This window comes from Nilaparvata lugens, chromosome 2 (genome assembly GCF_014356525.2).
Source record: "Nilaparvata lugens isolate BPH chromosome 2, ASM1435652v1, whole genome shotgun sequence".
Lineage (NCBI taxonomy): Eukaryota > Metazoa > Arthropoda > Insecta > Hemiptera > Delphacidae > Nilaparvata > Nilaparvata lugens.
Window position 1 is genome coordinate 97529933 of NC_052505.1, and position 15529 is coordinate 97545461.

General features: G+C 32.1%; 1 protein-coding gene across 1 annotated transcript in view; it reads left to right on the forward strand.

Annotated features, from left to right (window-relative positions):
* The window catches only part of LOC111046792 (very long-chain-fatty-acid--CoA ligase bubblegum), a 40454-nt gene extending 28199 nt beyond the window's left edge, over positions 1-12255 (forward strand). Inside the window, exons 11-15 of the mRNA XM_039420298.1 lie at positions 1612-1761; positions 4600-4740; positions 6701-6829; positions 10322-10439; positions 11686-12255. Coding sequence (XP_039276232.1) covers positions 1612-1761; positions 4600-4740; positions 6701-6829; positions 10322-10439; positions 11686-11762 — 615 coding nt within the window. The 3' untranslated portion in view covers positions 11763-12255. The remainder of the gene's footprint in view (positions 1-1611; positions 1762-4599; positions 4741-6700; positions 6830-10321; positions 10440-11685) is intronic.
* The last annotated feature ends 3274 nt before the right edge of the window (positions 12256-15529 follow it).

Genomic DNA, 15529 nt, shown 5'->3' on the forward strand with positions numbered 1-15529 from the left:
ATGTCGTAACTTCTACTGCTATCTCAAGCCGATTACTGGCTTGAGATAACAGTAAAAGTTACGACATAAACTCCCTATACCATGGGATATCTACTTACGCTATTGTTTCTCTACGATTGTATTCACTCAATTGCTAATCAAAACAAACATATATCAGAAAAGAATTGAGTCGAAAATCAATAATCTCGCTATTATCGGTGAATATTCTTTAAGAACAGTAATGGTGTCAAAGAAAATTTAATATGTCTATTCTAAAATAATCTGAAGTAGCAAACTCATACTAAATTGAGGTCCACGTTATAATGGGAGTGGAGAAAGATAGGAGAACAACGTAGCCGATCCTCTGTCTTGTAAAAGCCTTCTATAGACGGTAGCTGATACAGGTTTATTGATGTAAAATTGATGTAATATCAACTGTTCATTCTCGTTTAACTTGATAAATATATTTTATCAAGCAAGAAATTATATTTTTTAATAATTTAATGATGCATTTTCATAATTAAGATAAAATATTTTGTTAATTACTTATTAATTCTACATTGTTAATAGACGATCTGGCAACAGCGCAAAGCGAGAAAGAGATAGCGTTATCCGCTTTGTTGAATGATAGACAAGGATAGCAATACCATTGCTAATCAAACCATGCTATTATAACGTCGACCTCACTATAGTAGTTGTTTTTGGTGGAGTTATGTGACGCTGTTAGTCTCTCATACTGTGCCGTTCTTACACTCTCACCCGGCAAAAACAGTACTTATAGACAGTTATCAATCGGCTTGAGTTGACAAAAATCGGCTTGAAATTTGGAACTTGACTGTGTAAAGGCTAAAAATAAACTTTCTACTGGTGATATTTTTCAAAAAATTTCGATTAGTATACTATCAAGCTATCAAAATGAAAAAGTTTTCTCAGGAAAATATTTTTTCGATCAATACTTTTTGAGATATGATCGCCTAAAGTTCAAATGTTTGGGACAGAACATTTCAAATTTGGTGAAAAATAAATCCATGAGATTTAGAGGATGAATTCGTAATGATATTGTTGATTGAATAAATCAAAAACTTTTTGAAAATATCGATTTTTGAGAAATTTATTCAATTTATTAAAAATGAACAAAAATAACTTTTAGTTGAGTTATTTCTGGTCATTTTTGGTAAATTGAATAACTTTCCCAAAAATTGCTATTTTCGAAATTTTTTTGTTTTATTCTGTCAACAATACCATGAAGAATTTATCCTCTAAATCTCATGGATTTATCTCTTACCAAATTTGAAATGTTCTGTCCCAAAAATTGAAACTTTAAGCGCTCATATCTCCAAAAGTAATGATAGGAAACAAATGTTTCCTGAGAAAACTTTTTCTTTTTAATAGCTTGATAGTATGCAAATCGAAAAACTTTGAAAAATATCACCAGTATAAAGATCATTTTTAGCCTTTGCACAACCTTGAACAATCCATACCATGGGATATCTTCTTATGCTATCTTTCCTCTATGATAGAATAGAGTGCCTTGCTGAAACAGTTGACCAATTTTGCATGGCCAATAGCAATTGCATGACTTGTATAGTATCGCCTATATTGTGCTAACTGTTTGTTGAATTGTGTGTGCAGATATGCATGAGCGGCAGACACGTGTTTATGGGTTACCTGGGCCAACCTGACAAGACCAAGGACACAATTGACGAGGGAGGTTGGCTGCATTCGGGTGATGTCGGCCGGCTCGACGATAAAGGCAATCTTTTCATCACTGGAAGGATAAAGGTATGCTTTCCCTCTCTCAAAGCATCTCAATTCAAATTCAAATTATTTATTTGCAATTTCATTCGTTTACAATATTATTTACAACATGTAAAGAATTTCTGCATTGTCACAACTACATATATTCAATTATATAAATCACAAATTTATAAAATACATAAGACACTAGAGAAGTTTAGTAACTATTATAAGGCTACAAGTTTTTGATTTGAATCCAATGAAGCCTTGTGTCTAGATAGGTTGGAGTTGGATCCGAGGGAGTAAAGCGGTAAAAAAATTAAAATCATCAGTCATTCATCTAAAAACTCGCGAACCGAGTAATAAGCTCTATTTGTCAAATACTCTAAGATATTCTTCTTGAATTGAAATTTGGAATTAAAATCTTTAGTTTCGCTTGGAAGTTTGTTGAAGAATTTTACTGCTCTATATAGTGCTCCTTTTTCAAATTTAGTTGTCCTATGCATTGGGTAGTATAATAAGTTATGTGCTCTTGTTTCTCTTGCTGTTCATTCCTTTTCTTCAGTATATTGAGGTTTCTGAATGCTAACATGAGTATTGAGTAAATATAAACTGAGGGAACGGTGAGAATTTTTTTATTCTTGAAGATGTCTCTACATGGGTGTCTCCATCTCAAATTAAAAATTCGTCGAATAATATTTTTTTGGGCTTCAAATATTTTATCTAATTTCAATTCAATTTCAATTTCAATTCAAATTTATTTCCTCCACAAAATTCAACAATTACAAAATTTAGGATAATGTACCTTAATTGAGACGATACACCCCAAAATACAATCCCGTACTTTACTAAACTCTCGAAGTAGCCTCTGTAGACGTTCAGGAAGACACCCAGACTGCATGAATCCTTCAAAACATTTACCGTATTGCATACGATGCAGGACTGAGCCTTTTCATAAGTTGCTCGGCATGTGTATAATAATATAGGTTTGCTATCCTACTTGTCTGTAAAATCAAATCAAATTTATTTTACCATAATGATGAAAATAATGAAAAAAAGTAATGAACCTTAACCATCTGACAGTCGCGCTGTTGTAAAAAGTACAACAGTGTCAGTTTTTTGCTGCATAAAACTATTGAATGGGGTGGTGTCAGTGAATGAGTCACCCATGCATTCCAAAACTTTCTCCCCATCACTCCACTGAGTTGCAGTATCAACCGAGCAATGGTTCAGTCTTTAGGTGTCATTTAGTCGCGACAGTGCATAAGTAGTGCATATGATAGGGAAAGAGACCAATAACACAGAATATTGTTGGCTTTGCCTGGTGTACCTTATTGGTCTACGAAAAGGTAATCATGCAAGTTCATAGGCGTAAAATAATCCAATGATATGGAAATATTAATTATGCAATTAATGAATATGTTTTGACAGTAAACATAGTACATAACACATAAAAAATGTGATGTAAAAATCACAACACGCGACTGCTCGTGTGATTTGAGTAGGGCGCGACTTCTGGAAGGTTAGTTAATACAATTCAATTCAATTTTCCTATTTCCATCAACAAACATCATAAATAAAACATTCACATTACAATTCAATGCATATTATCAGGAAATAAATATTTCCCCACATAGACTATTGGTCCGTGTATGGGGAAAGAATTCTTATCTATAATTTCAACTGGGAAATAAAAAATCCTGCAGAATTCTATCTTAATATTATTATTATTATTCTTACTTACAATTACAATATTGGATATAAAGATAAAGAAATATGTGGCTCAACTCACACTTACGCGACTCAGGTCGAGAAGAGACTCGACTCTAGTCGAGAGCATGTGTTTCCAAATGGTGACACTCGACCAGTCGATTCTAGTCTCCGCGAAGTCACCATTTGAAAACGCATGCTCTCAACTACTTGACCTGAGTCGCGTAAATGCGAGTTGAGCCTAAATCATAAATTGTTTGATCTTATACTATTAAACGAGCAATTTCTGTTTATATGTTTATATGTTTGTATTTCACCGGATCTCGAAAACGGCTCTAACGATTCTCACGAAATTCAGAACATAGTAGGTTTATAATATAAAGATTCGATTGCACTAGGTCTCATCCCTGGAAAAACTCTCTGAATGACATCAAAAGGATAATTCATCCTTGGAAGAACAGATTTCGTCATCTGTCGATAACAGAAGATGAGTGTGCCTGTGTGGGAGATCAGCTGTGTAATCATTCAAACAGCTTACCGTATCTCGCGAGAAATATTATCTAGAAATTTAAATATTAATTTTCATAGACTCTATAAAAAAAAATCTGATTTGTTGACATGACATGGTTTATCACTCTAAATTAGAGTATATCATGATATTCAAAGTTAATCATTATTTTACATTTTTAAGTGATTAGTGAGTGTTATTTTGTTAATCAATTTGGTTTGTAAACAATCTAAATTAGAACTTCTCTGTTTTTAAATATTTTAACTGAAAATTGGACCTGAATTCAAGTGTATGAAACATAACCTACTTTTTGGACTATTTATAGTGTATAAATCAAAATTCGGGGAAAAACAGTTTTGGACTGTGCCTGTTTGTCCTTCCCCAATCATTTTGAAGAATTGTGCTCTGTTAATCAATAAATAAATAACGAGCGAAGCTCGGTGCCCCAATATTGTGTTTTATATATATTTATTCAATTTCTCTGTACTTGCCAACTTCTGTGTAAATTTATGTTTGACAAGATCTTATATTCATGTATGAATCTATGGATTAAATAAATAAATTATTATTATTAAAAATAGTTGGATTTTATTTATTTTGAATTAATGAGAGAATGCATACTAGTTCGATACTTGATATTTGATATAGAATGTATTACTTTGCAGGAAATTCTGATAACAGCTGGAGGAGAGAACATTGCACCTGTGCCAATTGAGGACACCGTCAAACATGAGTTGCCAGTAGTCAGCAATGCCCTGCTAATTGGTGACAAGAGGAAGTTCCTCTCCATCTTATTATCACTCAAGGTACCCCTAAACTATTTGTAATTAATTTCATTCAGTTTAGAAGTATTTTTTAAGTTTTAAATTTTAAATTAAGTGTGTAATTGAAGAATGTCGAAATGACACATCGAGTTTGGAATTGACACATTTGGAATGTTGTATAAATTAGAACTGGAACCCTTTTGGGCGTAAGTTAGCCTGTGGTACTTTTCTGTAAGTTGTGCAACTCTGAATGATTAAATAAATAAAGTATTTTGCTTCATAAAAGTAATTGAGATCTAGAAAGCACTGTCATAGAGAAAAGATAGTACAAGAAGATATCCCATGGTGTTGTGTACCATGTTTAGATGATACTTTATCATATTGTGTTGATACTGTACCATGTGTGCTGATACTGTATTATTTATGGTGATACTGCATCATTTATGGTAAAACCATAGAGAAACTTTGATTTTTAATTTTTATGTAAATACGAGTACCCTAGCCCTTACCAAGAAAGTAAATACACTACTCTATTAAGCAGTCCAACTCAAAGTAATAAATACTTAATTCTACCATAGAGAAAAGATAGCATAAGAAGATTTCCCATGGTATAGGGTGTTTATGTTCCAAATTTGAAGCAGATTTTGTTAATTCAAACCGATTAATGTCGACTACTGTCTATCATTACTGTTTTGGCCGGGTGAGAGTGTAAAGAACAACACAGTATGAGAGACTATTTATAGTGAGGTCCACGTTATAATGGCAGTGTTTGATTGGTATCCTTGTCTATCATTCAACAACGCTGATAGCGCTATCTCTTTCTCGCTCTGCGCTGTTGCCAGATCGTATTTTAACAATGTAGAATTAATAATTAATTTACAAAATATTTCATCTTAATTATGAAATGATTGAAAAATATAATTTCTTGCTTGATAAAATAGAATTGATTATTTTAAACGAGAATGAACAGTTATTACATCAATAAACCTTTATCAGCTACCGTCTATAGAAGGCATTGACAAGACAGATGTTCGGCAACGTAGTTCTCCTATCTTGCTCCACTGCCATTATAACGTGGACCTCACTATAGGACTATCGGCTTGAGTTAACATTGCAAATTGGAACATTAACAGACTATACCATGGGATATCTTCTTATCCTATCTCTTCACAACCTTTATACATTTTTTGTTCATGTTTCAGGTAAGAATATTGTGATCACCCAAACATATATTTTAGTGGGATATCATAATAATTGGGACCCCTCTACCCTACTGATTAATTTTTTACTGAATTAATTTTTACAGATTTAAAGAACTGAAATATTACATTTTCAATATATTTGTCATTTTGATTGTATGATATGAGATATTGTGGTATTTCTCCATAATTGAAAGAATAAGAGGTAGATGTTGTCAATACCATTGTATTGGATCAGGTCCTGTTCCTTAAACAATAACATTATTTGTTCAGCTAAAGATGTAGCATGTGTAGCCATGAAACCTGGTTCTGTAATTTAAATTAACTTTGGTCAAATAATTGTGGTATTGACAACATTCTTAGGTCAGCATTCAAGTCTTTTTCTTTCAATATCTTTGTGTTTTTTCAGCTAAAAATGTAGCATGTGTAGCCATGAAACCTGGTTCTGTAATTTAAATTAATTTTGATCAAATAATAGTGGTATTGACAACATTCCTAGGTCAGCATTCAAGTCTTTTTCTTTCAATATATTTGTGTTTTTTCTATTGATTCCTGCTTGAATAATTTCACTATTTGAGTAATTTACTATTGGATTTGTTGGTCCTCCCCCAATTATTTTAATCTGAAATGTCATCATCTAAATTTGGAAGAAAAATAGCACAAGGATTGCCTTATTATTATTTATCCATCAGTTTTATTACAACAGTGTCATTTGTATCATAAACAAATAAATGAATAAATTGTTTATCTTGAACGAATAAATGAATTAAAATTTGAGAAATTAATTGTTTCGAATTTTGTAGACTGAAGTGGACGAAGAAGGAAAACCTATTGACAAATTGACCCGCGATGTTCAGGATTGGTGCCAAGATTTGGGCGCTCCCAGTCAAACTGTTTCTGAAATACTTGCTGATGCCGACAAACTCGAAAAGGTAAATTAATAAATAAATAACATTTTATTGCCAAGGAACAATCAAGTTATAAGAAACCTCAATATATATCACAGAGTGGTCATAAATCATGCAATAAAACAAAAAATTGATGTTTCTTTCTATGACGAAACACTATACAGAGTGTTTACGCACTCCCTACGAATACTCTAGGGCATTGTTCCTTGATAACAAACATATCTAAATATCATATTTAAATTGTCCGGAAGTCTTCAGTTACTCACACAGCGGCCATTTTGCTTTTTTCACTTATTATTTTTTTTCTAGATAATGGTTAAACATACGAAATTGAAACTTTGCACAATCATTTATAATAACTAGACAAAACTACAAATGAAAATTGAAAATTTTTCAAATCCAAAAAACAAAATGGCGGCCATTTAAAATGTTGTTTCTTGAATAACTTAGAAACCGTTGGTTTTACAAAAAATTACAATATTAACTTTTTTATTAAATTTAATTACCTATCGATTGGTAGCTGATTTTTCAAAATTGGATCAATATTGACTGAGATATGGCAGCTTTAGTCGTTGCTGATCCACCTTTAGAAGGTTATGTAACCTTATTTTATTGTTTGAAATGACCTAAAATCGCTTACTTATTAACATGCAATGCAAATAGAGAGTGTTGCATCATTGAGTGACTCTATCAGCATGCCTTGGTTTGCACTGCAACAAACTTTCAGTGGTCACCTATCACTAAAGCGGCCATATCTCAGTTAATATCGGTCCAATCTTAATAAAATTAGGTATCAATCAATAGGTAATTAAATTTACTAAAAAAAGTTATTCCTGTAAATTTTTTGTAAAACCAACTGTTTCTAAATTATTCAAGAAACAACATTTTAAATGGCCGCCATTTTGTTTTATGGATTTTCAAATTTTTTTGTGGTTTTGTCTAGTTGTTATAAATGATTGTGCAAAGTTTCAATTTCGTATGTTCAACCATTATTTAGAAAAAAAATGATTGATGAAAAAAGCAAAATGGCCGCTGTGTGAGTAACTGAAGACTTCCGGGTAATTTAATTATGATATTTAGATATGATTTTTACCAAGGAACAATGCCCTACAGTATTGATAGGAGTTCGTAAACACTCTTTATAATAACTTTGTTGTAGTTTGGAAACTGTGTTACATATTTGAAAATATTAAAAAAACACTTAATTTTTGGGGAATTGAGGAATGCACTTCACTACTGAGTGGGAGATTCATCAGCCTAAGTAAGTGTTTTTCAAATATTTACAAAAATATAACACAGTGTCTAAACTACAACAAAGTTGAAACAAAAAACATGCAGTACATCAATTTATGAATAGGATGCAATTGTTTTTTGAAGTTCAAGTGTTGGAAAATTCACTTAGGCAATAATAAGGCCTTAGAATTAGCCAGTCATAAAATTCTCTCTCAAAGTTATTTGCATTTACATTATTTTTATTACAGCTGACAGTTGAATTTAAAGTCTAAGGATCAAAGTGGAAGCCCTTGTAAGGTTTTACGTTAATAGTGGAGAAACTTTGGAGAGCAGCGTTGCCGGTTCTCTGCCTTGTCCCTGCCTTCTGTAGAGGATAGCTATATGTAATATTAACTATCCATTCTTGTTTACAATAATAAATTAAATCTCATGAAAATATATTTTTCAATGATTAAAGAATTGATTTCCATAATTGAGATTCAATGTTTTGTAAATGAATTATATTTCTACATTTTTAAAACCAGATCTGGCAACGTTGATTGATTACTCAATCACTTTATTTATGTAGATTACAATATATAATGGCTTATAAACTTATATACAATACAGCAAAATTATAGATGAATTTACATATTATAGACTAAGAAAATAATTATTGAACTGTATATGATATGAAAAAAGCAATTTGTAATAACTATAGATTAAATGGATAATATTGTTATGCATCTACATAAATTGGCGGAGCTTTGGACATATCAATGTTTATTCTTCGAAAAGAATATTCAAAGTATCCTTCCCACTAACTCTCTACCAACGTTGCGGAGATAGAAAAGGATAGCGCTATCTGCTATGTCGAATGATAGACAAGGATAGCATCACCAATGTTAATCAAATACTTCCATTATAACACGTGGACCTACCTATGATAAATAATGTTTTTATGACTGTAAAAATAGACCACTGATCACTCCAATAAGTATTGTAGTAAGTGCTGTGTTTATGACGGTTCTTGACATACAGTACCATACCTTGCTGTATGGTAGTCGAATCCGTACGTATATTATTTGTCTGATACAGTTTAAAATGTTCTACTATCAAAATTGCGGTTTCTCAAAAGTTATGACTTCTTTCACTGGAGAAAAACTGTATCTGCCATCTAACTGGCCTACCGTGCCGGTTTCTCTTGGGACAATGAGATCCAACAATATAGTTTTTGTCATAGTCATTCAATTTCAGCTGTTTTCCATGCATGAAATCAATCCCGTAAACAGCTGTTTGCAGAACAGATAAACATTATGATTCTCATTACAGCATACTCTACTGTAATGAAACCATATGTTTCCTTTACAGTATGTTTCCTAGTTTTGTAGCAGCAAAACTGCTACAAAAAACCACCTTCAGTGCTCCAGGTGAAAGTTTTGTCAACTTCCACAAAATTCCTGATTCGGAATTTGTAAACTAGGTTATGTTTATAGAATGCATGTAGTAACTTCAGCACAAGCAGGTAATGTTTCCTATTTCTCAATTATTATTCTTTAAATTATTATGACAAAAAAATAGTGTACGTTACTTGGACGTGAATGTCTTGTGCAGTGCTCGAATGAAATACTAGTCTCGGCTAACGTCTTGACTAGAAACATCATTCTCGCCTGCAAAAGGCCCTTTCCCATCCCTGTTACGTAAGATACTATTATAGTTGAAATCTGTAAAAGATTAGATTCCCACAGTAGCCCAGTTAGTAAGCAGAATCAGTTTCACTCCAGTGAAAGCAATCATAGCTTTCAAGAAACCACAAATACTGTTATTTTTTACATAATCAAGCTAAAAATAAGCTATTCAGATCACACAGCATAACTATAGCTAAAAAAAAAACAGTCCACTTGTATGGTAGGTCTATCGTACACTAGATTTGCTCAGTTTTGTTTTTAGGGCTTCTGAAATTGTTGAAAAAATAAAAGTTATCAAGAACCATTTTATTTTATCACAACACGTAATAAAAGGGTAGGTACTTGATAACTAATTGTGTTTATAGACTCACTGTATTCACTTCATCTTTTATTTGTATGTGATGTTATTTATCTAATAATCACTAAACGTAAATCCAAAGTTAATTGCTGTAAACCACAACGAAGACGTGTGCTACCGGCACTGCAAATATTGACAACAGAGTTAACAGCTAGGGAAATTCGATGAGTGCTACAATCCAACAATTATTATCACTAAAAAAAATATTAAACCATCTAAAAAGTTATTTATCTTATTATATTTTGTTGCTAATTGCAGGTTAAGAAGGCTCTGCATGAGGGACTCAAAAGGGCAAATGCGAAATCCATTTCAAGAGCACAGCATATACAAAAGTTGGCCATTCTACCACAGGACTTTGCCGTTGGAGATGAACTTGGTAAGTGATTTTCTTTAGTGAGGTTAGAATGGCAGTGGAGAAAGATACGAGAATAACGTTGCCGACTCTCTGCCTTGCCACTGTCATTCATTAGATTTGATTATTCATTAGATATGAATTGTAAAAGCAATATATTAGCCAACAAATCATCGCCATAAAAATTCAAAGAATCATTAAATCTAATAAATTTATAGTTAATGGTGCTCTATTCGCGATGGCAATATAGTAAGGTCCACGTTATAATGGCAGTGGAGAAAGATAGGAGACAGCGTTGCCGATTCTCTGCCTTGTCACTGTTTTCTAATGAGGATAGCTGATACCAGCATATCTGGTGTAATATTAAAACTATTCATTTCTATATTTTCAATTATATTTTATTCATGAAGAAAATTCATTTTATCAATGATCAATTCATAAATTTTCATAATTGAGATTGAATATATTCATTATATTTTCACATTGTTAAAAACTGATCTGGCAGTATTGCGGAACTAGAGAAGGATAGCGCTATCTGATTTGTTGAATAATTGACAATTATAGCAACAATGTTAATCAAATACTGCCATTATAACGAGGACCTCACTATAGTCGAATTCTTATCAAGATTTCAAGTAAAAACCGTTTAAAGCAGATAATATTATGTTGAGAAATGAATTTTCTTTGTTATTTTTGTGATTGTAGATGTTGAAATTGCATTATTGGATAATTTTGAAACAGCGCAGTATTTTATTTATATACAAATAAAATCCGGGTAAAAAACAACAGGCATTTGCCTAAAACTGCTATATGTTGGATAATACAGGCTGCACAGTCCAATAAAATAAGGTGCTGGAACATTTTTAATTGAAACAATAGAAAATTTTTATGATTTTACTATTTTAGGTAGTAATCTAGAAATTTTACTATGAGTAGTAATTATTGTTGAATTTATTTTATTTTTGGTTGAAATTTCCAACTGGTAATATACTACCAGTAGTGTAATTTATTGGAAGCTAGCAGGTAACCCGTGCTCCGCAAGGATCTAATTAAAAACTTGACAAACTGAAAACTTGAAGATTTAAAATAGGCCTATAAACTATTTCCGGTTAATTAAGAGTCTATATGCAAAAATTCAAGTTAATCAGTCCAGTAGTTCAGACGTGAATATGCGTCAAACAGAATTTTCCTATCCCGTAAGTGTATAAGCCAATTATTTCCTTTATTATATTATAGATTATTTTTTAATAAGATGATTCATTTTTTGCAGGCCCCACGTTGAAAGTGAAGAGACCAGTAGTTTACAACAAGTACGCTGAAATCATTGAGGAATTCTACAAGGAATGATAGTAAAAAGGCTGACACAACACAAATTAGACTTATTCTGACCACGTCAAGTGGTTGAATAAATAATGAAGAAAGTTGCTCAATCTCGCGGTGCTAAAATCTAATGAAATCAAAATAATTTCGTGCAATATAAGTATAATAATTATGTAAAAAGTACTTACACGATATTTAAAAGTATGTATTGTTTTCTATTTTTTTACAAAACCCAAACGCAGCTGCTTCGGTTTAGCTTTTGCAAATTATTTTAACTCTGTAATGGAATTCCACAAGTGCTGGAATTTAAGTTATTATACAAAGAAAAGTGCCTTTATTTTCAATAATATTGTGAACATAAATAAAGAATAGTACTGTGAAACCTTCATATTATAAGAATTATTGTATTGGAACAATATTTTTGACATTCCAAGTCTATTATATTATCTGTTATTGCATGTAAATAAATAATTGTTATTCTATGGTTGTTGTTTAGATCAATAAATGATTGATTATGTTAGGTATTTGTGATTATTTACAGATTCCCAATGCGTTTCAACAAAATTTTTATATTCGAATTAATTATTATTTTCCAGGTGTTGATTGAACATGTAGATAATAATTTGATTTATTGGTCATAAAATTCTCCATCTAACGCGAATCTGTGATGAAGGTTGAAGCTCGATCTACAAATCTGTGAAGGTTGAAGAGTTGATTCAAAAATTGCAGTTACATCTGCTAGGACATAATAATTAATCAATATAGGCTACCCAATAAAAGATATTTAAATAGAACTAATGACTCCTGCTACTGTAAATACTACTAGTTCTGTGAACAGTAGACCTCGCGCTCAGTAAGTTACATTGACCTGTTATGTTTTCTCAAAAAATTAATAAATAATTTATCAATTTAGAATGTCTAGAAAAAATCCTAAAATAAACATAGAGCTTTCTGTCCTATATCGTACCGTGACGTCCCGGAATGTGAGCGTGAGCGCTGTTATCAGGTCTGGCTGCAACTGTCTACAACGTTGATGGAAAGATACATTTTCAAGATGTTCGATGTTTTTGAACGGGTAGTATTATAGTCAACTGTCTACTAACGTTAATGGAAAGATACATTTCCAAGATGTTCGATGTTTTTGAACGGGTAGTAGGCCTATTATAGTCCATTCGACAGCTGATTTATGATGAAATAATTCTAGTCTGATTTTTACTCTAATATTGGCGTATGAAGGAGGCTCCTTTTCCTTTTATATAATCCTTGAAATGCAAAATTTCCAAAAACCTTGTATATACGTCGACGCGCAATTTAAAAAGGAACATACCTGTCAAATTTCATGAAAATCTATTACCGCGTTTCGCCGTAAATGCGCAACATATAAACATTAAGAGAAATGCCAAACCGTCGACTTGAATCTTAGACCTCACTTCACTCGGTCAATTATCCGAAGAACTAAATAGTGGAAGGAAATGCGTTGAGTGGGCACTCAATGTCATTCTGCTATTCATACTGAGGTCCACGTTATAATGGCAGTGGAGAAAGATATTAGAACAACGTTGCCGATTCTCTGCCGGGCCACTGCCTTCTATAGAGGATAGATGATGCCGGCTAATGTAATATCAACTGTTCATTCTTTTTTAATTTCTTTGACGAATAAGATCTAATTGATTATTTAAAACAAGAATGAACGGTTAATATTACATTGAGTTATTTACTGAAGCATGAAATCCACAATTACCTCCACTCTGAAATCAGAAAAATCACTCATCTTCAAATGCTCATAACTCAAGAATGGGAGTGATTTTCGCCAATGTGATGACATATTATTGTTCCTCTCATCAAGTACTATCATTCCTGAGACGTGGGGCGATTTTGATTTTTGACCATTTTTTTCAAAAATCCATGGATTTCATGAAAAATGCAAATCTCCCAGACTTGGTTGATATTCGGGCTATGGGTAGAGGTTGACCTAATAACTGTCGTGCTATAATATGAGACATTTCGCTACAATACAGGGTGAGTTATTCACTCAAACATGAAATCTTAACTCCACTCACAGATCAGAGAAATCATTCATCTTCAAAAGCTTATAACTCAAGAAAAGGAGTGAATTTTGCCAATGTGATGACATAACCATACAGCTATCTCTATGGAAAGCATTGGCAAGACAGTGAATCGACAACGCTTTTGTCCTATCTTTCACAACTGTCATTATGGCGTGGAGCTTACTATAAGTTACATGACATCCAATGATATTTCATTCGAATAACTGAGGCGAATTTATAATAAAAATAGTTTATTTACATTTGATTCTTTTACAATTATTTACACATAGTGATGGGTAATTTTAGACTTCTTGAATCATTTATTAGATCATTTTTTATTCTCAAGTGGAACCGAGTGTAAATCAATTTACACCCTTAACGAAACTCATCAGCTACATCCTATACAATTAAACGAGCAATTTCTGTTTATATGTTTGTATTTCACCGGATCTCGAAAACGGCTCTAACGATTCTCACGAAATTCAAAACATAGTAGGTTTATAATATAAAGATTCGATTGCACAAGGTCTCATCCCTGGAAAAACTCTCTGAATGACATTAAATGGATAATTCATCCTTGGAAGAACAGATTTCGTCGTCTATCGATAACAGAAGATGCGTGTGCCTGTGTGGGAGATAAGCTGTGTAATCATTCAAACAGCTTACCGAATCTCGCGAGAAATATTATATAGAAATTTTAATAGACTCAAACGAAATAATCAGATTTGTTGACATGACATGGTTTATCACTCTAAATTAGAGTATATCATAATATTCAAAGTTAATCATTATTTTACAGTTTTAAATGATTAGTGAGTGTTATTTTGTTGTTCAATTTGGTTTGTTAACAATCTAAATTAGAACTTTTCTGTTTTTAAAATATTTTGACTGAAAATTGGACCTGAATTCAAGTGTATGAAACATATCCTACTTTTTGGACCATTTATAGTGTGTAAATCAAAATTCGGGGAAGAAACAGTTTTGGGCTGTGCATGTTTGTCCTTCCCCAATAATTTTGAAGAATTGTGCTCGGTTTACCAATAAATAAAATAATAACGAGCGAAGCTCGGTGCCCCGATATTGTGTTTTATATATATTTATTCAATTTCTCTGTACTTGCCAACTTCTGTGTAAATTTATGTTTGACAAGATCTTATATTCATGTATGAATCTATGGATCAAATAAATGAATTATTATTATTATTATTAAATAGCTTGTTTTCCAAACTCGGTACTTAGCTAAGTTCTAGACTTTAAACAGCTGGAGTCTGAAAATTGGCTTTCCGAAACTGATTTTGCAGTCCACGTTTAAATTAAATTCCGAAAAACTACAAAATTCAACACAAAATAAAGAGAAAATATTATAACGTCTCAGCTATTTAGAATTATTTAGGGATGTTTCATTTCGCCAAGGAAAAACGTTTCCAATTATAGAAATGAGAAAATTAAGATTACTATAAAAACTGCGACTACGCCCCGTTTCGAAAAGCCAATTTTCTGACTTCAGCTGTGTAAAGTCTAGCACTTGCTAAATCCCGAGCTCGGAAACCGGCCATTAACCTTCTTATATTATTACATATTTACAATATTTTTATTGATTGTCAATTTTATATTATACTATTAGTCTGATTACTGGTACTGTTGTTAGAGTTATGTTGGGAATTTAACAGATGTTAAATTCGTGACGTAGCCACGAAAAAAAACATTCCTGTATTTGAATAAAAAGTCAAATTAACAGTAAAATTG